Source organism: Ceratotherium simum, chromosome 10 (genome assembly GCF_057802395.1).
Source record: "Ceratotherium simum simum isolate JZ-2026a chromosome 10, ASM5780239v1, whole genome shotgun sequence".
NCBI classification, from domain to species: domain Eukaryota; kingdom Metazoa; phylum Chordata; class Mammalia; order Perissodactyla; family Rhinocerotidae; genus Ceratotherium; species Ceratotherium simum.
In genome coordinates, this window is record NC_141909.1 from 71,798,710 (window position 1) to 71,822,550 (window position 23,841).

At 34.3% G+C, this 23,841-nt stretch overlaps 1 protein-coding gene across 11 annotated transcripts in view; it reads right to left on the minus strand.

The window, feature by feature from the left end:
* Window positions 1-23,841, minus strand: part of BRCA2 (BRCA2 DNA repair associated) — a 72,442-nt gene that overhangs the window by 30,819 nt on the left and 17,782 nt on the right. For 9 of the 11 annotated variants that reach the window (XM_087436222.1, XM_087436219.1, XM_087436217.1 and 6 more), the window contains exons 11-16: window positions 16,627-21,576; window positions 14,520-14,615; window positions 9,396-9,465; window positions 3,664-4,097; window positions 2,586-2,767; window positions 1,255-1,442 (exon numbers count right to left, since the gene is read on the minus strand). In XM_087436222.1, coding sequence (XP_087292348.1) covers window positions 1,255-1,442; window positions 2,586-2,767; window positions 3,664-4,097; window positions 9,396-9,465; window positions 14,520-14,615; window positions 16,627-21,576 — 5,920 coding nt within the window. The remainder of the gene's footprint in view (window positions 1-1,254; window positions 1,443-2,585; window positions 2,768-3,663; window positions 4,098-9,395; window positions 9,466-14,519; window positions 14,616-16,626; window positions 21,577-23,841) is intronic. The other 2 variants (XM_087436218.1, XM_087436223.1) reach the window with 2 other exon arrangements.

Below are 23,841 nucleotides of genomic sequence, written 5' to 3' on the forward strand. Positions count from 1 at the left end.
CTTGATATCTTCCCCTCGCTGCTCGAATCTCTAACTCCTCTTCCTTTCCCATTCTCACTCTTAGTACCAAGGAAACAGAAGTAATCAAAAGGCTCTAATCACATGTCACTGACTCAGTGAAGACTACTGATACTTACTCTATCTAAAAAATCGCACCTCTTCTCACCCAATTCTCTCTACTCCCTTTCCAGCTTTATTTATCTTCATGGTATTTATCACCTAATATACTATACAATTTATATATTTCTTTTTTAAAATTTTCTTTCCCCACCTCAGACCCCTCCACTAGAATGTATGACTTATTAGGGCAGAGATTTTTGTTTTGTTTTGTTATCCTTAGTACCCAGAATAGTACCTGGCATACAATAGGTGCTCAATAAATATTTTTTGAATGATGGAAAAAACAAGTAATAAGAGCTTCAATGCTCAAACATTATGAAGCATGCCCAACTGATTACAGGGTAATCGCTCTTCACCTCTACACTATCCAGCCTACCTAATACAAGAAGATAATAATACAACTGTTTTACCATACTTTTCCAACTAGAACTGTTAGCAGATATTTATTATGTGAGACAAATGCAAGATGTAAATAACATTCCTGTTTTAAAATACTCCAAAAAACATTATTAAAAAAATTAAGGAAAAATGTTTTACCACTTTCCCCAAACTATAAATTTTGAAAAGATGTACAGAGATTTTTACAAATAATACATTTCTAATAGCAAAAATTTTAAATTTTAAGTTACATTTGTAAAAATATTAGAATCATAAGAGGTTATATAGTTTCTAAATTGTTGACGTTTTAGGGCACTGAGTTGACTAGTTATTTGGTATGACTAATACTTAAGTATTTCTGTTTAACTTTTAGTACTTATATTTTATATTTATTGGAATACACAATGAAAGAGAATATGATATGTATGTGTGTGTGTGTGCATTTGTCTATGATAAGGCCAACTCAAACTTGACTTTTCTTATCAGTCTTTACTTTATAAATCTACAAGAAAAATGTCCCAATTTAAAAAATACCAATTCATTAAATTCCAAGACAAACTATAAATTCCTTTTCAAAACGTTTCAACAGAATATCAGTGAACCACAATGCACTTAAAATGATTCAATGTATAAAAATTTGATTTCTAGCCAACTTTTTAAGCTCAAGAGAGATAAGGAAATAGAAAAAACAGGGACTTGTGAGGAAGAGAGGGATGATATAAAAGTTAACACAAAATCTCTTTTTGCATAGAATACCTATAAAATTCTTCTTTTCCAGCCTTTCCATCATCGGAGGGTACGAGCCATCCACCATCAGCCAACTGTACTCCCCTTCCAGCCCACAAACTTTCCTTACCAAAATAATCCTGAGTGTGAAATTGAAAAGACTCTGCATTTTTGCTGTTAATTTTTACACAATGTTTAGAAACGCCATACATATACAGCTGCGTAAAATAAATGATAGAAAAATTTGATAATGAATGAAAAACAAAATCAAACAAGAGCATGTTTCATAGAATAAAAATAATTATGACAAACCAAAACTGAATTTACCCCAAATTTTTCATTTAAATATTAAAATATTCACTATAAAATATTTAACTTATTAGAAGCTAAAAATTTTAATGTAATGTAAATGACCCATACATTCAAGAGTCTGTTGCCCCTTTTTCAGATCCCTTGTGTACATGCCTCCTGCTACATCTGCCATAGGAAGTCATTGTGGGGATAAAAAAGTAATGTTTTAAGAAACTTCTTAAGTTCAAATATTTAGAAGGAAAATATCAGTGAAAAGTATAAGTTTTTTAGGGAATCTAACCTCAGAAGGTCAGATTTCTACACAGGCCTGACCTACTTTCAAGGTCCTTACTTTCACCCCAGCACGCCTAACCCCCAAGTATGTTTTCCTTTGTTCCGACTTGACTCTGGAGGCAGACTCTTTGCTCTGGAATTGTGGCTCTTCCACTTACTAGTCAAGTAACTTTGGGGCGCTTACTTAACCCTCTCTGTACTTCAGTCCTCTCATCTGTAAAATGACGGACAAAACAATGGTGCCTTTCTTTTAGGGTGCTTGTGAAGACTAAGCGAGGTATAATTAATGCATGTACGGTGCTTAGAAGAGTGCCTAGCACACAGACAATACTCAATGTTACCTATTAATATTATCAATATTATTTTCACCTGTCCATTGCCTAAAATTCTAACTAGATAGTACTGGCTTAATTAGAATCCTCTTTTAAAAATGTAAATAGCTCTTAGACTGTTCACAGCTATGAGTTATTCATACTTTAAATTCAATGAGACTACTTTCCTCCAACACCTAACTGAGAGCACTTATAGTAATAAAATGAGTAAGTTTTGAAGAGGGAAGGGAAATAGTAATTTTGAAGCACAGATGGCTTTGGTAGGATAAAGCAGGCCAGCAGAGGAGGCTACCACTGTAGGCTGATTAGGAAGTACAATAATTTCATTCATCCATCCTGCATTAATTTGTTCATTCTTTAAACACAACAATTTGGAGATATCAGTTGATAAAATAAAATTACACTTTGCTATAAAAGCTATTAGCATTGTAGACAAAAGCATACCTCTTTATGGGAACAGGCAGAGGGAACTCGGCCTCCTACTGCTACTTTCAGAGAGATTCTAGGCATACTGGATGTTTTTGCAAGATACAGACTGCCTGGCTGTGGAAAAATACGTTGCCTTTGTTTCTTTTTAATTCGCATATCCTGTATATCTCTGGCATTCTGAAGCTTTGTAATGAAATCTATTAAGGAGTAAACAGCAAAAAATAAAATTGAATATAAAATTTAAAAAGTACAACCCGTTTTATAAAATCACATGTCAGTTTCCCCTAACTTTATTTTTTTAAATTTTTATTTATTTATTTTTTCCCCCAAAGCCCCAGTAGATAGTTTTATGTCACAACTGCACATCCTTCTTAGCTGCTGTATGTGGGACACCGCCCCAGCATGGCCGGAGAAGCGGTGCTTCGGCACGCGCCCGGGATCCGAACCCGGGCCGCCAGCAGCGGAGCACGTGCACCCAACTGCTAAGCCACAGGGCCGGCCCAGTTTGCCCTAACTTTAAATCTTCAGGGATGAAAAAAGTTTCAACTTGTAAAGAACAGAAATAGATCTGTTATTGTTATTTCAAATTTGGAAGAAAATTAGTAGCCTGATAAAAAATATATTGTAATAGCAGTCCTAGATTGTATATCTAACAGCTTTTTTTAAATAAAGTCCACAAGTAGTTATCTTTGAAAGAAAAATAATTTAAATCTAAAAAAATTTAAATCTGGGCCGGCCCTGTGGCTTGGTGGTTAAGTGCGCGCGCTGCGATGCTGGTGGCCCGGGTTCGGATCCCGGGTGCGCATCGAGGCACCACTTCTCCGTTCATCCTGGGGCCGAGTCCCACATACAGCAACTAGAAGGATGTGCAGCTACGACATAAAACTATCCACTGGGGCTTTGGGGGGAAAAATAAAATAAATAAAATCTTTAAAAAAATTTAAATCTAATCTTTAGACCTAGAAAAATCTAAAGCATTAAAAAACGCTTTGAAATTATTAATCATCATAAAAGGGGAAAAACTCTCAACACATTATTTAAGAAATATCTAACTGAAAGGCAAAAATGTGTCACACAAATGTTCATGTAATACCTAAAGGTTCTTCTTCACATTTTGTGAAAATTATAGTTGCTGCTTGATTGGAGCTACTTTTGTTCAACTGATGAATTTCACTGTCGTTAATATTATTTTCGCTATCACCAGAGCCATGTTCATCTACGGTTTTTTGTTTGTCTTTGTTTTCCTCCAAATGAGTATTCCCGCTCACAGACTGTTCATCTCTGTGAAGATGTGATTTAGTTTTGAAAGGTGGGACAAAGACTTTCCTCGGTTTGCCTGTAGTAATCGAGTGTCTCCTTTTTTCATTTCTTGCAGTAGGAACCTTATAAAATGGCTGCCCTGTAACTGATAAGTCGCTTGAAGATTTTTCCAAAGTCAGGTATTCCCAAAAATGAGATTTAGATAAAAATTCTGGACCAGGTGCAGTAAAATTTGGATTCTGTATTTCTTGCCGTTCCTTAGTTGTGCTACGAGGAGAAAATATTTAAATTTGATTATTTACTAGGAAATGTACACGTGTATGTTTTGAAATATGCATTTTTTTCGTAGACTCTCAATTGCTGCACGGCAATCCTATTGTGGTAACTGTTTTGCATTTCATCATGGTTGCCAACCAAACAATACCACACTTTTCAAGCCTGTAACTATTTCTCAGACACTGACTCCCAGCCTTTGACTTCACTGCCTACCTCACATAATAGAAGAATCTGTCACACACGGATTCTCTGTTTGTCTCCTCCAGTTCTGTCACAGTACTCCTTACTTACCTCCTTTACCAGAGAAATCTATATGGGGGAAGAAGGAGGCCAAGTCAGAAGCAGGGAGACCAGTTCTGTGGAAATAATCCAGGCAGTTTTATGGTGACTTGATCCAGGCGTTAGAGGCAGAAGTGGTGAGAAGTGATTGGATTTGGGGTATATTTAGAAAGCAGAGTTGTTGGACTTTTACTTTTATAGGAAAACAGATTAGGGTAAGGAACATGAGTTTTGGAGACGTTAAGTTTAAGACGTTTATTACAGTCACCCAAATAAAAATGTCAAGTAGGTAGGTGGATGAATGAATATGTTGTTCAGGAAAGAAATGTGGGCTAAAGATATTAATCTTGGAGCCATCAGCAAATAGACAGTATATAAAGTCATGAGAGTGGATGAGATCACTAGGGAGGAAGGGCAGGAAGAGAAGCCGTCTGGAGGAGCTGAACTCCTGGTGAAGATGCTACAAAGAATGCTGGAATTACAACAAAGGATTTAGAATATCACATAAACTCAGTTGATAAAGAAGAGACAGGGGGCCGGCCCCATGGCTTAGCGGTTAAGTGCACGCGCTCTGCGGCTGGCAGCCCGAGTTCGGATCCCGGGCGCGCACCGATGCACTGCTTCTCCAGCCATGCTGAGGCCGCGTCCCACGTACAGCAACTAGAAGGATGTGAAACTATGATGTACAACTATCTACTGGGGCTTCGGGGGAAAAAAAATAAATAAATCGAATTAAAAAAAAAAAAGGAAGAGACGGTTTGAGAAGACTGACTCCAATTTTGAAAGAAGTTCCACTGTGGGTAAAATGCATTCAAACAGCATCTCATGCTACAGAGAAATCATTCATAAAAGGTAGAGTCAATCGATGCGGCAAACTTCACAGTTGTCTTATTTTAAAAAATTGCCACAGCCACCCCAACCTTCAGCAACCATCACACTGATCAGTCTGCAGCCATCAACATCGAGATAGGACCCTCCATCAGCAAAAAGATTATGACTCGCTGAAGGCTCAGATGATGGTTAGCATTTTTTTGGCAATAAGGTATTTTTTAATTAAGTTATGTACATTGTTTTTTTTTTAAACATGATGCTATTGCACACTTAACAGACTACAGTATAGTGTAAACATAACTTTTATATGCACTGGGAAACCAAAAAATTTGTGTGACTCGCTTTATTGCGATATTCACTTTATTGCAGTGGTCTGGAACTGAACCTGCAATATCTCCAAGGTGTGCCTGTATATTATTAGCCTGCTGAAAAATATGTTTCAGAAATACAGTTCAATGACTTTTTTCAACAATGCCACAAGTAGTTATTTTAGAAAAGGTAACATTAAAACAATTTAAACCATATCTTTGGGCTTAAAAATTTACCAGGTAGAAAAGGTTTCACAACTGCTTTCTACAATTTTAGATGCTTCTATGATATTTACATCCATTATCTCTAACCCACATCTCTGTAACTGCTGCTTCTTGACCTTTTCTACTGAAAAGCCACTATGGAAACTGAAGATGTAGCTCTTTGTCAACACTTCTGCTTTACTCAACATTCTCTCTTTCTCTCTCTCATCACCCCACCTTCCCCAATACAATCCTCCCCTCTCCCCAGATACAAGTTACGTATTTGATTCTGTCAATATTTAACATTTACTTTATGACTAAATACACTTTTTACAGCTGAACGTGTTATATTAGTATAAGTATATATAGTATTAATGTGTGGTATATTATGATTGTATTTCCTTTCTTTATAGCTTTTGCTTTCTCCTGGGTTAATAATTATTTTTTTAAAATTTGCTTAATTTTCTATGTACCTATTATTTATTCACACTCAAACTCGCAGCTATATATATAAATCTGTTTTCATTCTGTTCATGAACTATAGTGTTTAAAAAATTTTTTTCTCCTCCTTGAATAGTGTTTCTTCTAAGTTATTTTTATTAGTTTGAGTTTTGGTTATTATATTTTTGGTTTTTGTGATGTTTGGTAATCTTTGGATGTCTGGTCATATTTAAGAGTTAGGGATCAAAAAGCTGTTTGGAAGCTCTTGGTACACAGACAGGACTTGCTGATTATAAGCTACACTGTATATTAACTGAAAATTCCAATAGTGAAGCCTCAGCTACCAGCATTCTGGAAGCTGAGCGAGGGAAGAGGACTTGGTGGGGGAAGATACCCAACACTCAGTATGCATACATTAACTTAATCTCCTTGCTTTCAGTCCATTACTCCTGCCTTCAACTGCACCTAGTGTGTTCACCCATAGAGAAAGCTGCTCTTGTACCCTCTCTGGAGAATTAACCTCTAATCTTTTGTTAGAGTGGACAAGAGGTACTTGCCCAGATTCACGGAGTGAAGGAAGGGTTCTGATAGCTGCTTAAACATATTTTCAACTTATACCCTTGTTTTCGTTCCTTCCTTCTTCACCACCCAATTCTGAAGATTCACCAATTCCTGACCTTTTGGGGCTTCTTTAGTGTCAAATGGTTGGTTCTCTCCTCTCCTCGCTACCAGCTTCCAATCAGTTTTCTCCTGTATGCCTTGAAAAATTTCGTCACTGTGGTCTCCTCTCCCATTCTCCGTCTTTGGGGTGCCATTCTCTGTCTTTGGGGTGTGTATGTTTGTAAGTTCCCTCACTGTTTTGGTAAAATTTTGGGAGGCAATGAAAGTAGGTAAGTATGCTCAATTCGCCATCTTTACCAACAAGTTTATTAATACATTAAAATTCTTCAGGTTCTGCTTTAATTTTACCTTGTAGGCAAACTCTCCCAGGGCTCTATTCTTCTGTTCTGAAATGGTCTAGCTACCTGTTTAGGATTAGCAACACAGCTATCATTCTGGGCTCTCCCTTCAATATCATCCTGATGACTCCCTTTGTCTCTCTCCTATGTTGAATTTATTAAATCTTGTATCTTCCTCGTTCTTGATTTATGAACTTGTTTTATGAACTTTCTAGCTTCCTGAGAAAAGTGCATGAGAGATAAAACCTTTTGGTATTTTGCATCTGACAAATGTCTACCCTCACACTTATTTGATATTTTGGTCAGTGATAGGATTCTAGGTTGGAAATTATTTTCTCTCAGAATTTTAAAGGCATTGTTCTGTACTATATATTATAGAATTTATAATCGGCTAGCTTCCATTGTTAATGATGAGAGGATTTATGTCATTACGACTCTTGCAACTTTGTTTGAAACCTGATTTTTTTTGCCCTCTGGAAAATTTAAGGTTCCTCTTTGCCCCTAGTTTTCTAAAATTTCACAAGGATGCACCTTAATGTGGGTCATTTTTATTCATGTGCTCACTCAGAGGGCCCTTATAATCAAGAAATATCACGTCCTTCAGTACTGATGAAATATCTTAAATTATTTCTTTGAAAATTTCTCTCTTCCTTTCTCCTTTGTTCCTTTTTTCTTCAACTCCAAATTTTCAGATGTTAGACCCACAGGACTGATTTTCTGATTATCTTTTCATTCCTTTTGTTATCTCTTTTTCTTTTTGTTCTACATTCTAGGAGCTTTCATAATTCTTATTTTTTATTACTCCCACTGAGTTAATTTACTTCTGCCATCATATTTCTAATTTCTAAGATCTCTTTTTATAGAAACTTGTTCTTATTTTAAGGATGCAATTTCTTCTCTTTCCCGAGAATATTAGTAAATTTTTTTGAAGACTTCTCCTTGCATGGTCTATTTCCTCCGAGTTCCTTTTACTTTGCTTTGGTTTTGTACTTTGGATACTATCTTTCATAGAGGCTCTCTTCCAGTGACTAGTGATCCTTGATTATCTGTTCTTATTTAAGAGTGAAACACTGAACAGCTGACTGGAAGCTGTGTGCTAGTGGCGCTTGTCAATTGTTGGCTTCACTGTCTGGCTGTGCTGTTTCATTTGAGTACCCACAACTATCAGTATTTTTAGTCTTTTCTATTGGGCTCGTCATATTCTCCAAAAAAAAAAAAAAATCTTCCAGTCTTCTGCTTAGAGGCCTAGCTGCCAGCATTTGGGGGTCAAGTGTGGAAAGGAGGCTAGGGAGCCTCACTACTTGATATACAGATTTTTACGTAATCTGTTTTCAGTACCTGCCCCTCAATTGTGCCTGGTGTCCCCTCTCCCAACCCCATTCCCAATTCAGAATCCCTCCAATTCATCTTCTCCAGAGAATAATCTCCTGATCTTTGAGGGAAGAGGGATAACTGCCTGCCTGCAGTGGGGGAGGAGACACAGATGTTTATTAAACAGATTTTCAACTAATCTTCCTACTTTCTTTCTTTTTGCCGAGCAAGATTCGCCCTGAGCTAACATCCACTGCCAATCTTCCTCTTTTTGTATGTGAGCCGCCATCACAGCATGGCCACTGACAGATGAGTGGTGTAGGTCCGCACCTGGGAACCGAACCTGAGCCACTGAAGCAGAGGGTGCTGAACTTAACCACTAAGCCACAGGGGCTCACCTTCAGAAGTACATGTTGCTGCTAATTTGAGTTTTTCTCAGGTTCTTTAGGGGAAACTGAATAGTCTTCTCTGCTTGCTCAGGTTTTTAGCTTTCTAAGTCATTTTCAAGCTTTTTGGCTTCCAAAATTTTGTTATTTCTTCTGATCATTGTCCTTGTGGATTTATACATTAAAAAAATTCCCTTAGTAATTTCAGGAAGGTTTTGAGAGGGAGGAGAGAGAAAAGAATATTTGCAATATATACAATCTTTTTGTTAACTGATTTTGAATAATTTCCTTAATCTTTCTCAACTTCAGTACCTCATCCATAAAACGGGAATGAAATCTGTCTACTTTACAAAGTTGTTATGAAACTGAAAAAGAAGACAAAATGAACAGCTCTATAAAGTACTACCAAAGTACAGAATTATTTAATCCTGATGCAGGCTTTTGAAAACGGAAGCGTTAACTCCTTTACTGCATATTAGTGCCATTATTTTTAGAAATATTTATTTTTAAAAACCCATGCTTTTGCTACACTATATTAGTATAATTTTAAAAAATTTAAACATGTCTTACCAAAAGGGTCCACAGGTTATTGGCTCCAAAGAAATGTGATGCATAAACAACCTTCTATCTTTTATTGTGCCTAGAAAAATATTATTTTACATTATGCATTAATAAAAATGTATTGTACATTATGTATTAATGAAAATCTAATGGGAGATTTTATTTCCTAGGTCTCTTACATATTATTGTAAATATTTACACAAAAAAATTTGAGACAATTATAGACTTTAAAATTTTCAATGCATATAATGGAAGCTCAGTAAATAACTTTCAAAAGAAATACTTGATTTATAAATCGATAGTAACTATATACCAAATAACTCACAGTGCAAACATACAAAAGAAATCAGTATAAATTTAGTCAACTGATGTTAATCATAACTCGAAGGTGTTAGTTGCCACTGCAAATATCAAATTTAAAATTCAGTCTTATGAAGGTTAAAAGCTAAACTTTAGATATTATTCATTCTCAGTATGTAACTTGTACTTCTTAAACCTTCAACTAGTCCATTAGTCTGGTATTGGTTGAATAAACCAGAATACGTTGATATAGCCACATGGTCAAGTACTATGCAACCATAAAAAAGAACGAGGAAGATCTCTCTCTACTCATTAAGAAGTGATCTCCAGATAAATTCTAAAGTAAACAATAACAACAAATAAAGAAGGTACAAAACAGTGTATATAATGATACGTTTTGAGTAAGAAAGAAGGGTAATGAGAATATATATACACATATTTACTTATTTTTACAAAAAGAAACTCTAAAAGGATAAACCAAAAACCATTAAATGTGGTTACCTACATAATGAGCAAGAAGTGAGTGGGAAGGTGGTGAACAGTATGGAGGGGACAGGCATGCAAACAAGACTTCTCCAGGTAAACCTTCCTATAGTTTTGACAAATGAACTATGTAAATGTTTTACTTATTCAAATATAAAATTAAAACGGAAAAGTAACTCCTACAACTGAAAACAGATGAATCTAACCTAATTATCAAATTGGTAACCACACACGAAAGAATTATTTTGAGTGACATTTGAACACAACACTTTGACTATACATTCTTAATTAAATATATTCTTGGGATGAAAACTGCAAAGGATTCTTAAACTTCTCCTAGTATTTTCATCGCTAGTAGTAACAGTGGTATTGTAAATTTGAAACTATTATGTATACACTATAAACAGTGATTCTTAAAAGGTGATCCATGGAGCCCTGCGGGTGGGGTACCCATGACCCTTTTAGGGGATCCAAGTTGTCAAAACTATCATCATCATCATAATATGTTATATATGTCTTTTTCACTGTGTTGACATTTGCACTGCTAGTGTATCTTGCTGTATACTTTAGTGCAATGAAATTTCACAAAATTCCATTTTTACCTGAAACAATAACCAACAGATTACAGTTACTCAGACTTGGGTATTTGGCAGATATTTTCTCAAAAATGAATGAAATGAGCTTGTCAATACAAGGAAAACAAGTGACGGTATTTGTTGCCAGTGGTAAAATTCAAGGCTTTAAACAAAAATTAGAATTTTGTAAGGCTTGTATCTGAAACTTCCCATACATAAACTTTTCAGATTAAATCAGTGGTGAAATTAACAAAAGTGATTGTTTAATACTGTATAATAAAATGTGTCAACGCTTGGAAGAGTTGCATAACTCAGTGAATATTTTCAAAATGACCAATGCACAATGTTAAGAAATATTAAAATTTATCAGTTTTAATTTCAAATATGGTAAATACAAATAAATGTAATCCACACAAACAAATGCTCTTTGGGATCATCAATAATTTTTAAAAGTATAAAGAAGTCTTGAGACCAAAAAGTTTGAGAATCACCACTCAAATAAGTAAATATGTTACTGTTATTAGGAACCAAGAATTTCAGCATTAAAAAAACAATAACACCAGCATCAGTGAGTATAGCTAGCACCCAAATCCTGTTTTTTAAAAACGATTTACCACTGAAAGGATCTTTGGAGAAATGGTGATTCTAGGACTGGGGCAGGGAATTACAAAGACATCTTAGGAAATCTTTTTGTGATAATAAAAAGCAAGAAAGTGCTCAAAGGTTAATCAAGGCATGTTAAAAAAAAAAAAAAAACCTTGGGAAATATTTTGAAGAGGTTTCTACTTTCAAATTTGGGATGATTTGAAATCAATCAAAAAGAATGTTTTCTTTTTGTAAATAAACACATTATTTATAATGTATTTTACTTTTAAACTTTATACACACATTATAAATAGAATCTAAGAAGTCAGTTTTACTCATCAGAGAAAGAAAAAAATTCATTTGCTACCATTAGCAGTGATTATTACACCACCTACTTCTCACTCTGAAAAATTGGTAATTAAAAGGAAAGAACTAAGGATTTACCCTAACTTTTTAGGAAAAATTATAGTTAATCCTCAGTTGTTAAAGGAAAGCTCTTCCTTCCTGAAGAATCTCAGCTAATAAATGTATAAAGAACAACAGAATTTGAAAATCACTATTTTTCAACCTCCAATTAAATAATTGATTCAGGTAAATATTATCAATGGATGTTAAAATTGTGAGTGAAAGATTGTTTGGTAAACTGGATATTCTCACAGTACCAAAGGATCACCCCACAGAATAACTGCTAATTGCTAATCACTTGCTAATCACTTTTCAATGAAGTGATGTAGTAGCATCTTAACCAAGTGATCAAATCATTTGATATAATGTGCTCCCAGTATGACGCAATACATGTATACAGCTCTTCTTTGAGGCACTCTTGCCAAAAATACACAACCCAATCCTAATTAAGTCTTTGATCCAAATAGGGAATAGAGCAACAAGTTAAACGATACCAACAGGAAACAAACAAATTTGAATGTGGGACAGTCTATAAAACAACTGGCTTGTGCTTAACAACTTAAAGTGCTAATGTCATAAAAAATAAAAATAAAAAAGTAAGAAGATTACTGTAGATTAGATTCTACACTCTACAGACATCAGGCAATTTTCTTTGGTGATAATGGCTCTGTGGCTATACCACTATAAAATGTCCTTACGTTTGAAACTAACACTAAAATGTTTCGGATAAAAAATATATAGATACATATATACCCACAGACATATTAGTATATATATCCACATATTATATGTAATTAGATAAAACAAATATAGCAAATTAATAACTGCTGAACACAGGTGGCAGCTATATGGCTATTCATTATATTATTCTCAACTTTTCTGTGTGTGAATGTTCATAATAAAAAATTAGAAGGAAAAGAATCATTCATTGGCAAATGGCGGAGGACGATCACAGTAAAAAAATCATTTTAATAAATAAAAATAAGATATGATGATTAAATAAATACTGAGTATCTACTGGCTCAAAATAATTCCAAAAAGGAAGAAGTTATGATAATATTTTATGCAATAGCAGTGCTGTTAGAATTACACACGTTCTTCCATTTACTTCTCCCTAGGACTATGTCAAAACCAATTGTTTTAGAAGGACAAGATTTGTCTACATATATACAATCTAACACCATTCTTTCAATACCTGGAGAGAAGTCACATATTACACACGTTCTAAAGACAATTTATCAAGTAATAATTCAGTATGGTAAAAATTATCCTAGAAATTATTTATACTTCTCATAAAGAATAGTACCCACGATTGGTTTTAGTTTTCAACTCTGTTCAGAATTCCTGTGCATACTAGGGTTTGAGAACCATTAAGTCAGGGGAAAGAAAAGAACAGAAATAAATGCAGTTTTCTGGACAAACTATTCTGTGTTTAAGATAACTTTAAAATCTCTATCATTAAATGAGATGAGTTAGAAAATTCCAAAGTGTTCCTGCTTCTTGTGGGATTTATCCCATGTGTTTCAGAACTAAGCCTCTATAGTTTAATACATTTATCCCTCACTATCTGAAATTTTCCTTTCCAAAACCACGAACCAAACATATAGTGAGCAATAGTAACATATGTTTTATTTATTTTCAAGCATTCCATAGTAAGAACTTCAGATTTCAGTCTAAATGAGATAGGAAGCCAGGGACAGTTTTAAGCAGTCAAGAGATATGATCTGATCTTTGTGTTAGAAGGATGATTCTGGTTGCTGTGTTGAGAATAGCCTGGAGGAGAGGCAAAGGCAAAAACAGGGAGATCAGTTAGAAGTTATGACAGTGGCTTGGATGAAGGTGGCAGAGGCAGAGATGAGAAGAAATGATCAGATTCTTGTTATATTTTAAAGGTAGAGCCTACAGGACTTGTTGATGGGTTGGGTATGGAGTATGAGGAAACAAAACAGTAAAAGATGACATAAAGGATTTGACGTAATGGGCTGGCAAAATGGCAGTGAGAAAGGAAAGACAATATAAAGGGCAGGTTTGGGGAAGGGATGGAATCAGGAGTTCAGCACTGGCCATATCAACTTTGAGATGTATATTAGCAATACAAGAAGAAAAGTATCAAGTCGGCAAATGAATACATAAGTCTGGAGTCCCGGGACAGGCTAAGACTGCAGAACAAGTTTTGGTAGCCCCTGTAGTTCAGGCAGAGAAGAGAACTAAGGACAGAGCCCTGGGACACTCCTATGTTTAAAGTAAGGAAAGAATAAGGAAGAACCAGGAAAGACGACTGAGAAGGAGTGGCCATGTAAGAGAAGAACCAACAGAACGTGGTGGTCTCAGAAGAGTGATTAACTACGTCAAATGGAGCTGAAAGATGGAGTCAAATGAGGACACAGGAATACCTGCTGGATTTTCCAACACGGAGAGCACTACGTGAGTTAGGAAAGACTGATTTTGGTGGAATGGCAAGGGTGAAAAGCTTGACTGGATTCCAAAACCTAAGCTTTAAATTATTATTCTAAGTTCTTACTAAATTCCTATAGTTTTTTAATTAAAAAGTCAATATTTTACAATCATTTCACACTTCCCAATTATGGAGAACCTCTGCATCATACTGGTATTATGAAGAAAAAGCTCACATAACAAACAAGGCAAGATATAAGTTTAACAAACCACACTGTAAAGTCTTGTCCAATTATCTATATACCCAAAAGAAATGAGAAAAATAACTTCAAGAATATTATGTATAGTACCTATAGAGGGGGAAAAGATATGGATAAAAAGCAAATTTTACCATCTGGAGTGCTTTTTGAAGCCTTTAAGGATTTTTCTTGGTTTTCCATTATCCTGTCAAATTCATTTAATAAGTTTCTTTTAATTGGAGGTTCTCCTAAAAAGAAATTTCCATACATGTTTTTAAGCAAATAATATCAATTTTATTTTTCAAAAGCCTACAGTCAATTTTTTAAAACTAAAGTACTGACTCTTACAATGTTACACAAAAATACATAATAATTATAACTTAAACAGTGACTATTCTATTTTGAAAGAGAAAATTCATTTTTCAATATCAGTTTAATTTCAATTATTTTTGACTATTTAAAATACCAATATTTAATAGAGTCTAGGGATAAACAGATGTTACCAAATGCCACAGATAAGCTAATTTTTAATAAAATGGCACTGAATGTAACTCTAGGTTTACTAGCAATACGGAAAAATTCCTTCAAATAAACTTTTTTTTTTTTTGCATTAAACTCAAGAAGAAATTTATTATATAGGTCCTTGACTTAGAGTCACTGAGTAGGAGAAAATATTTTTTAAATTACCAAAATTACATTAAAATATTGGTAAAAGTAATATTTCTTATTTAAAAATTCTACAAAGGCTGAGAGTAAAATTAAACCATAATTCAAGTTATACGTTTCCATGTCATACTGAGATAATATATGATAACAGCTTTCTGATGCTTTATTAAATGGAATGAATTTGTAGGAATTAATAAGTAAAAACGTCCATGCAAGGCTTTATCAAGTGATAGACCATGAAGTGATTTAATTGTTTAACAAGGACCTACACTATTCAAGTAACCAGAAGCTGATTAAGCTATAATATTTATACATAACAGAAGTGAGGGAAATTCAATAGTGATGCTGTTAAAAACATTTACTAGAAGTCTGAGCCGGTTTTTCTCCTAAGCAGAAGGCCAACCCACTTCAGTATACACATGAACAAAATGGGTTCCTAAAAATAAAGCCATTATTTTCCATAAAAGAATTATGAATATCTTTAAGCATCTCCACTTCAGAATTTTGCACTAGAGAACTGCAACAGTTTAAGGCAAGTATTATAAACTTACTACTTTGCCCATAACATAATCTTGGGACAGGACAAGAAGACTTGTGATAACTCAGCTATTCTGTGAGTCTGTAGTTTTTTAAAAAGGAGCTAGTTAATTTAAGATCATTCACTTAAAAGCTGGAGAGTTAGTTTGGCATTTACTTTAATTGTAACTAATCAATAGATTATTTAGGATGTATTCCTAGTCAGAGATACTAACAGAAACAAAAATCACATGTCCAATTAACCTAATAGTTGAACTAAGCTGTTAGATACGTATTTAAAAGAGAAATTAGAATATAGTCCAAATGGCATTAAGACAAGAATATGTTTGCTAAGGATAAGTGATTTTAGAACACTTCCTAGATGAAAAAAAAGGAAGCAAGCCAAGACCCATAACTGGAAACTGGTTTTTTTTTTTTTTTTTTTTTTTTGGTGAGGAAGATTAGCCCTGAGCTAACATCTGTTGCCAATCCTCCTTTTTTGTTTTGCTGAGGAAGATTGCCCCTGGGCTAACATCCGTGCCCATCTTCCTCTACTTTATATGTGGGATGCCGGTCACAGCATAGCTTGATAAGCAGTGTGTAGGTCCACGTCCAGGATCCAAACCTGCGAAACCCCGGGCCACTGAAGCACAGCGTGTGAATTTAACCACTATGCCACTGGGCTGGCCCCAAGGAAACCAACTTTTTAAGTATATAACAGCCAGAGTCTAAACCTCTGCTATGTGTGTGTTTGTATGTATTTACATATATATGTATGTGTATATATATATTTACATAGGAAAACAGTTTACTGGTATATGTAAACTTTTAACAGTAATGTCTCAATTATAATTATATTAATAATCTGTAAAAATACATTAAGAAAACCACAAAACCTAACTTCTTGGTATACAGACTCAGAGATATCAAGAATGAAATCACATTCCCCCAAACTACACATAAAAGTCTGAAAAAATAGTTTATAATACCCTAATTGCTACAAACTAGCACACCAGGATTAAGGACTTAACAATTTAAAAAGTGATTGGCAGACCAAAAGTTAAAATAGACACTTACCAACTGAGACAAGTGCATCTCCTCTTCTTTTTCCAATTCTTGAATTTAACAAAACCATTTCCTCATTGTTCTGGCATGTAAAAAGAGAGTATTTGGTATGACTTAGCAGTTCAGAATCTGTCAGCTCACCATCTTCCATAAAAGCTTTGGCAATTTCTACTGCTTCTGTTTCAAAACAGCTTTCTGGATGTTTGGAATAAGTAGAACAAATTTCTGTATTTGTTTTCACAGGAAGATTAGGGAAAGTTCCAGTTTTCCCAATTTCCATTTTTATATTTTTAGGTAAAGCTTGTTCTTTTCCCAAAAGATTAATGTTCTCAACAAGTGATGCTTTGGTTCCTAATACCAACTGTTTGTCTTGCTTAAACTGAGGGAGACATGGAGAAACTTGAATGGAGTGATTCTTTTCTGAAGAACCACTTTCAACAATGTTATAGTTACTTGATAATTTAAATTCTTTACTGTAGGCTTTTTCCATTTTGGAGTTCACAGTGTGTTCTGGGGTTCTCTTAGCAATACAAGAGAGAGGAAGTATTTTTGATACATCTTGTTTAGATGTAGGTGAACGCTGAAGATTACATTCAGTTCTGATTGTATCAGTTTCCTCTAACATTTCCTTAGCTTTGCATAAGGCACTTTCAGAAACTGTAACCTGTTTTCCACTTGCTGTACTAAATCCAGAGAAAGCAGATGACAGTAAATTTTGGGAGGTACATATCATAGTACTTTCTTCTCTTGTGAACTTGTCTGAATGTTCTTTATTTTTAAATGATACTTTGGAAAAGAATTGATTGTCACTATCTTCTATCTTAGAAAATATCTGTCTTGCCTTTTGTAATGCAGCATCTGATACTTGTACAGATTTCCCACTTGCAGTGCTAAAAATCCCACAAGCATTCGTAGAAGGGATGGACTTGGGAAGCTTCCTCATATTAAATTTACATATACCAGAAGTTTCCAAATTAATCTGACACGGTGATATTTCAGAAACTTTCTTCAATCCAGATACACTTTGGTTATGTTGTAAAATTTGTTCACTTTGGACGTCAGCAAAAACTTTATGTGAATGCATACTATGTTCTTCACTATCTGGAGAGTTAGAAAAAACAATGTCCTCTGAATCATCCAATGCCTTACGATAACTTGCCACAATTTTCGTTTGGCAAATGCCCGATTCACTCTCAGTGTTTTGCTTAATTACCTTACTGCAGTTGTCTGTAAATCGCTCTCTCACTTTCGTTTCATGTGAAGCAAAGACTATTTTACCACTTGGTGTACTGAACGCAGGTGGCCCTATCTTGAAATTATTTGAATCGGATATGGCCACTTTAATGGCTGTATTTTTATTTTTGCCTGGTGAAGAGTTAGGCACAAGTTTCTGAACACAAATATCTTCATTTACAGTTTGTGGATATGAGTTTGCTTCTCTTATAGTGGATATTACTTCAGAAAAACTAGTGTTTTTTGTGTCTTTGACATTCTTCACTACTGGCTCAATATCAGAATTATCGATTTTATTTTTTGAGAGATATTCTGCTTTATTACATATCTCATTAGAGTGACAAAAATCAGAATGGTATGAACAGCTGTTAGACATGCTTCTGTTACTTAAATAAGCTTCTTCTTCTTTTTCAGAGAGATGATTTTTGCAGTTTTCAGTTATGATACTGTTTGAACTACTTCTACATGAAGGATTGCCTACATAATCCTGAGGATGTTCTTCCTTGGCAGCATTTATTTTTTCTGATTGATCATCCAATTCTTCTTCTCTAAGCCATTTTTTTGCTTCAAATAGTGAAGCCTGACTAACGGAAATTTTTCTACCATGTCCTGTGTAAAATGCTATAGCCGAATTTTCAATGGCTGAACAAATGGATTTATCTGTATAACAAGTTGCAGGACGTTTTGCTGTTTCTTTATCTATATTTTCATGTACTTTAACTTCCAGAGAGATACTATGTGATATTTTGAGATTTTCAGTTTGTCTGTATAAATCATCACTTAGCCTGAGTGGCAAGGCAATCTCGTTAGAAACAAGTTTTTCCTCCTCTAGAGAATTCTGCATTTCTTCATACTTTGGGGCAGTTGCTATTTCAACTGTCTCACATGCTAATTCAAGCCCTTCTTTACATTCTTCTCTGTCCTTTAGCAGCTTTGCCCCTCGATGGCTAAAATTAGTGATTTCATTATTATCATCTTGTTTTTGTTCATCAAAAAGATTTTTCACTTTGTCCAAAGATTCCTTTACAATTTTTACTTTTTTCCCACTGGCTGTATGAAAATCCAACATAGTAAGTTCTTTTATCTTTTTGACTTCACATACTGGTCTTTGCTGGAGAGTCAGTAATTGATTTTCAAGACCAACTGGGTCACTTTCTTTCAATATTTTGTCTTTAACCTTATCTGTTTCTTCATGACTTGAAATGTCTATTTTGTTGATATTTACACCAGAAGGTAATTCAGAATTCAAGGAGTCTGAAAAGTTATTCAATTCTTCTGTACATTTTTGATCAAACAAATTTACAACTTTATTTAATGACTCTTTGGAGACTGTGATATTTTTCCCACTTGCAGTCTGAAAGGATAAATCAAAAACATCAAAATCTTTTATATTTTGCCCTATGTTATTAGCAGGTAACTGTTCTTTTTTTGACATATTAACATGAAATGTTTCTTCAGCTTTCACAGCTTCCAAACAAGTTAAATCTGACAAACCTTCTTTAATTTTAGTGCTTCCCTCCTTCATAAACTGGCTAGATAATTTTAGATGTATGTCATGCTGATCAATACATGGCAAGCCATTTTCATCTTTATGAATATAAACTGTATCATTTCTACTTGACTCATCGCCATCAGATTCTCCTAAGTTACAAATATTTCTACTGGTATCAGTACATTTGTTATCTTCATTTTCTGGATTTCTTTTGTAATCTTCAGTATTTTCTTCAACAAAAACACCAGTGCTCCTTTCAATATTATTTTGTAGCGTTGGTTGGCATTTATTATTTTTCTCATTTACATTTTTATCATTGTTATAATTTTCTATCTTAAACATTGAAACAACAGAGTCATTACATTTACTTAAAGAGAAACTTCTTGGATCAACTTCTGCAGTTTCCTCACTAATATTCTCAATGTCACTGAACAGTTTCATAGCTTTTTGCAGTGCTTCACTAGAAACATTCAGTTTTGTGCCACGAGCAGAATAAAAGCCTCTAAACTCCACTTCATTTTTATCTGTTAAATAACGAGAAGCACTTTTCTTATAGTTGGTTTTCAACAAGCAAGCAAACTTTTGCTTACCTCTAACTATATCTTCAAGTTTCTTGCTGCTATCTACTCGACTAATAGATGGGGTATTAATTATGGGATGATCAACATCTTTCCATTCCTCAGACATGGTATTCAAGACAGTCATCTGGTTATCAGGCATTTCAAATGGATTATTCCCTATTACGTGGCTTGGTTTTCTGAACTGTGTAAATTCAAACTGACTTCCTGATTCTTCCAACATAGTAGAAAGTTCTGTAATTTCTGCCTTTTGGCTTGGTGTTAAATTATGGTTTGAATTAAAATCTCGCTTTAAATATAAAATCGGAGTTGTGTGACTATTTTCACTATCAGAAACAAATGTACTATTCTGCTCATATCCAGATACAATGTCAATTGACTGTGAACCAAGTGCATGAGGTTTGCTTAGTTTCTTAATTTCAACACAAGCTAAGCTAGTAGAATAATATTCTTCAATATCTTTAAAGAGCATTTTACTTTTCTTAATGTTGTGTTCAGAGAGTTTTATCTCTTTATTAGAAGCTGTTCTGAAGCCATGTCCAAAACTGTGATTTGAAATTGGATCTGAGAGTCCTGCCCATTTGTCTATGTAATCATTATTTCTGTTTGATTTCATATCTATATCTAAGATGTCTGACTTTGAATCTTGACCTAGAGTCATTTTTAGTTGCTGCTTTATACTATTTCTGTTTGTCTCTGTTAGATCATGGACTGTATTTAATGAAGCCAAATCTTTTGTGATTGATACTTCGGCTGCCTGTTTGTCATCTATGTTTGTATATACTACCATGGCAGAGTTCTTGAGAATAGGTTCTCTTACACAACTGAGGTCTGCCTCATGAAGTTCCTTGATATTTTCTAAAACAGGAATATTCCCTTCTTTAGGTATTTGAAAAACAAAATTATTCTCATTGTCTGGGAAAAGTTCTTCAGAATTTGGATTGACAGTTATTTCTGAAATTAAAGTAGTTTGTTCTTGGTTTTTTTTTATTATTGTAACTTTTGTATTTTGGTTGAATTGTACCTTCACAGAAGGTGATGCTACTGTTATGTATTTTTCAGGTGACAACAGCTCAGCTTTTTTAGAATTCTCATTTAAAACACATATTTCTTGATTCCTTTCCAAGGGAATATTTTTGGTGAATTCAAAACCAATTTCACAATTCTTACATTTTAGTTTCTCTGACATTTTATATGATACTTTTCCTCTAGAAATCACAACTGGGTTTGACGGAGGATCCTTGGAGCTAGGAGGTAAAATGCTAGTATTATCATGGTCATATAAAAGGCTTTCCCGGGATTGAAAGTGAATACCACTATATTCCACTTCTGAATGTGGCATTGCAGGGTGACAGACTGCAGGCAAGACCTTTTCTTTTATATCTGAAACTCTCTGGCTTTTTGAATCATCTTCACAATGTTTTTCTTGCAAGCATGACAGATAATCAGTTTCTGAGGTTATAAGTGACTGCAGTTTTTCTTTATTAATTTTTGTTTCTTTATAATCAAGATCCTGAGATATTATTTTATTACTGGAAGAAATGTTTTCCTTATTGGAACATTTTCTCAGAACTGTCCCAGAAGAGCTGGTTAAAGACAAAGTTGGTTCTTCAGAATCATTCTGTAAACAGTTTTTTTTGACAGAAGAATGCAGTAAACCTAAGTGTAAAGACATAAAGTGACAAAATAAAATTAAAGTACTAACAATCAATTCACTAAATATTTTCCACTACATTATAAAGGTAGTACCTAAAACAAGAATTTCATGAAACGTAAGAAATGAATGTCAGGCTTAAAATAGAAAGAATTCTAAATATTCTCTATTTTGAAGTTGTTACATTTTCCAACTAAATAGGACCTAGTATTTTTTTTGTAATATGTATCAACTTAATCAGAATTAGTATGTAATTCAAGAAAACAGCTAGCTACCATAAGTAAAATTCAGAGTAATTTTATTAGAAAATAAAATTGGAAAAAATTCATTGCTAATATTGGTGTAACAGGAGATAGAAAAGTAAGGCAAAGGGAAGGAATAAGAAAAGTAACCATTTCTTTTAGTTAATTCAATTTTTTTTTTTTTAAATAATTTTCTTTATTTATTTTTTCCCCCAAAGCCCCAGTAGATAGTTGTATGTCATAGTTGCACATCCTTCTAGTTGTATGTGGGACGTGGCCTCAGTGTGGCCAGAGAAGCGGTGCGTCGGTGCGCGCCCGGAATCAAACCCGGGGCGCCAGCAACGGAGCGCACACACTTAACCACTAAGCCACAGGGCCGGCCCAATTCAATCTTTCATATTGAAGAAAAACAAAAAATAAACTTTCAAAAATAGGTTCTACAAATGAAAGGCCTGAAAGATGACCTCATCTCAACTATCAAGGCAAATGAGTTAAACTGCTGTGTTCAGTTAATTTTATCAACCCTCTGATTTCCTATTAACAAGTCAAAATTATTAATCTCTATTTAATAAGTGACTACTACTACATATTAGCTGTTGCATTGGTTTTAACTCTGATATATTCAGCATCAAACATTTTTCTCTGGAAATCAACCCAAATCTCAAAAAGTTCCTCTGTACTCCAGTTCCACCAAATCTATTATTCACTGAGATATTACCACCCACTAAAATCTTCTCATAGGGAGATAAAACCATCTTTTTAACACACAGTTTAGCTACTTATAAATGAATCATTGTTCAAATAAAAAATGAATTTCATGGTGCACACTCTGGACACCCAGAGATATAGTAATAACTCTAAGCAATCTCTAAATATTTAAGAAAACTATGTAACAACAATAACAACATTCACTAGTCCTAAAATATTGTTTTATTTTATTTATGTAAGCCTATTTTATTGGCTTACAATAAACTTAGCTAGCAATTGCTTTTTTTTCCTATTTTTTGCTTTAAGGAAATACATAGTAAATAGCACAACATATTTACAGAATTGTCCAGTTTGCATATACAGTCATGTGCCACATAACAACATTTGGGTCAACAATGGACCCCATATATGACAGTGGTCCCATAAGATTAGTACCATATAGCCTAAGGTGTAGTAATCTATACCATCTAGGTTTGTGTAGGTATACTCTATGATATTCACACACAGACAAACTTGTCTAATAACACATTTCTCAGAATGTATCCGCATCGTTAAGTGACGAAGGACTTGTAATACACACTAAAAATTAAAGTAGGAATTAGGTAGCCAAGCTTTTGATGCTTATGAATCACATGCTGTCTCAAAGAGTGATGATTATATATATATTATGCAAACTGATCCAATGAGTTTGAACATTGGTAATCAAAGCCCTAAACAATTATATGTAGACATTGCCTGATATTGAATACAGACAGTCCCCAACTTACAATGGTTTGACTTAATGATTTTTTTGACTTTACAATGGTGCGAAAGCTATTTGCATTCAGTAGAAACCGTACTTCAAGTTTTGAATTTTGATCTTTTCCCAGGCTAGTGATACGTAGCATGATACTTTCTCATGATACTGGGCGGGCGGCAGCGAGCTGCAGCTCCCAGTCAGCCACACGATCACGAGGGTGAATAACCATTCTGTATCCATACATTCTGTTTTTCACTTTCAGAATGGTATTCAATAAATTACATGAAATACTCTACACTTTATAACACCACACTTTGTGTTAAATGATTCTGCCCAACTGTAGGCTAACATAAGTATTCTGAGCACATTTAAGGTAGGCTAGGCTAAGCTACGATGTTCGGTAGGTTAGGTATATTAAATGCATTTTCGACTTAACAATATTTTCAACTTATGATGGGTTCATTGGGACGTTACCTCCATCATAAGTTGAGGAAGACCTGTACAAGATATACAGGTTTAAAAAAACCAAAAAAACTACAGTAGGAAAGCAGGCAGTAAAAGATTTTTTTAAACAAGATTAA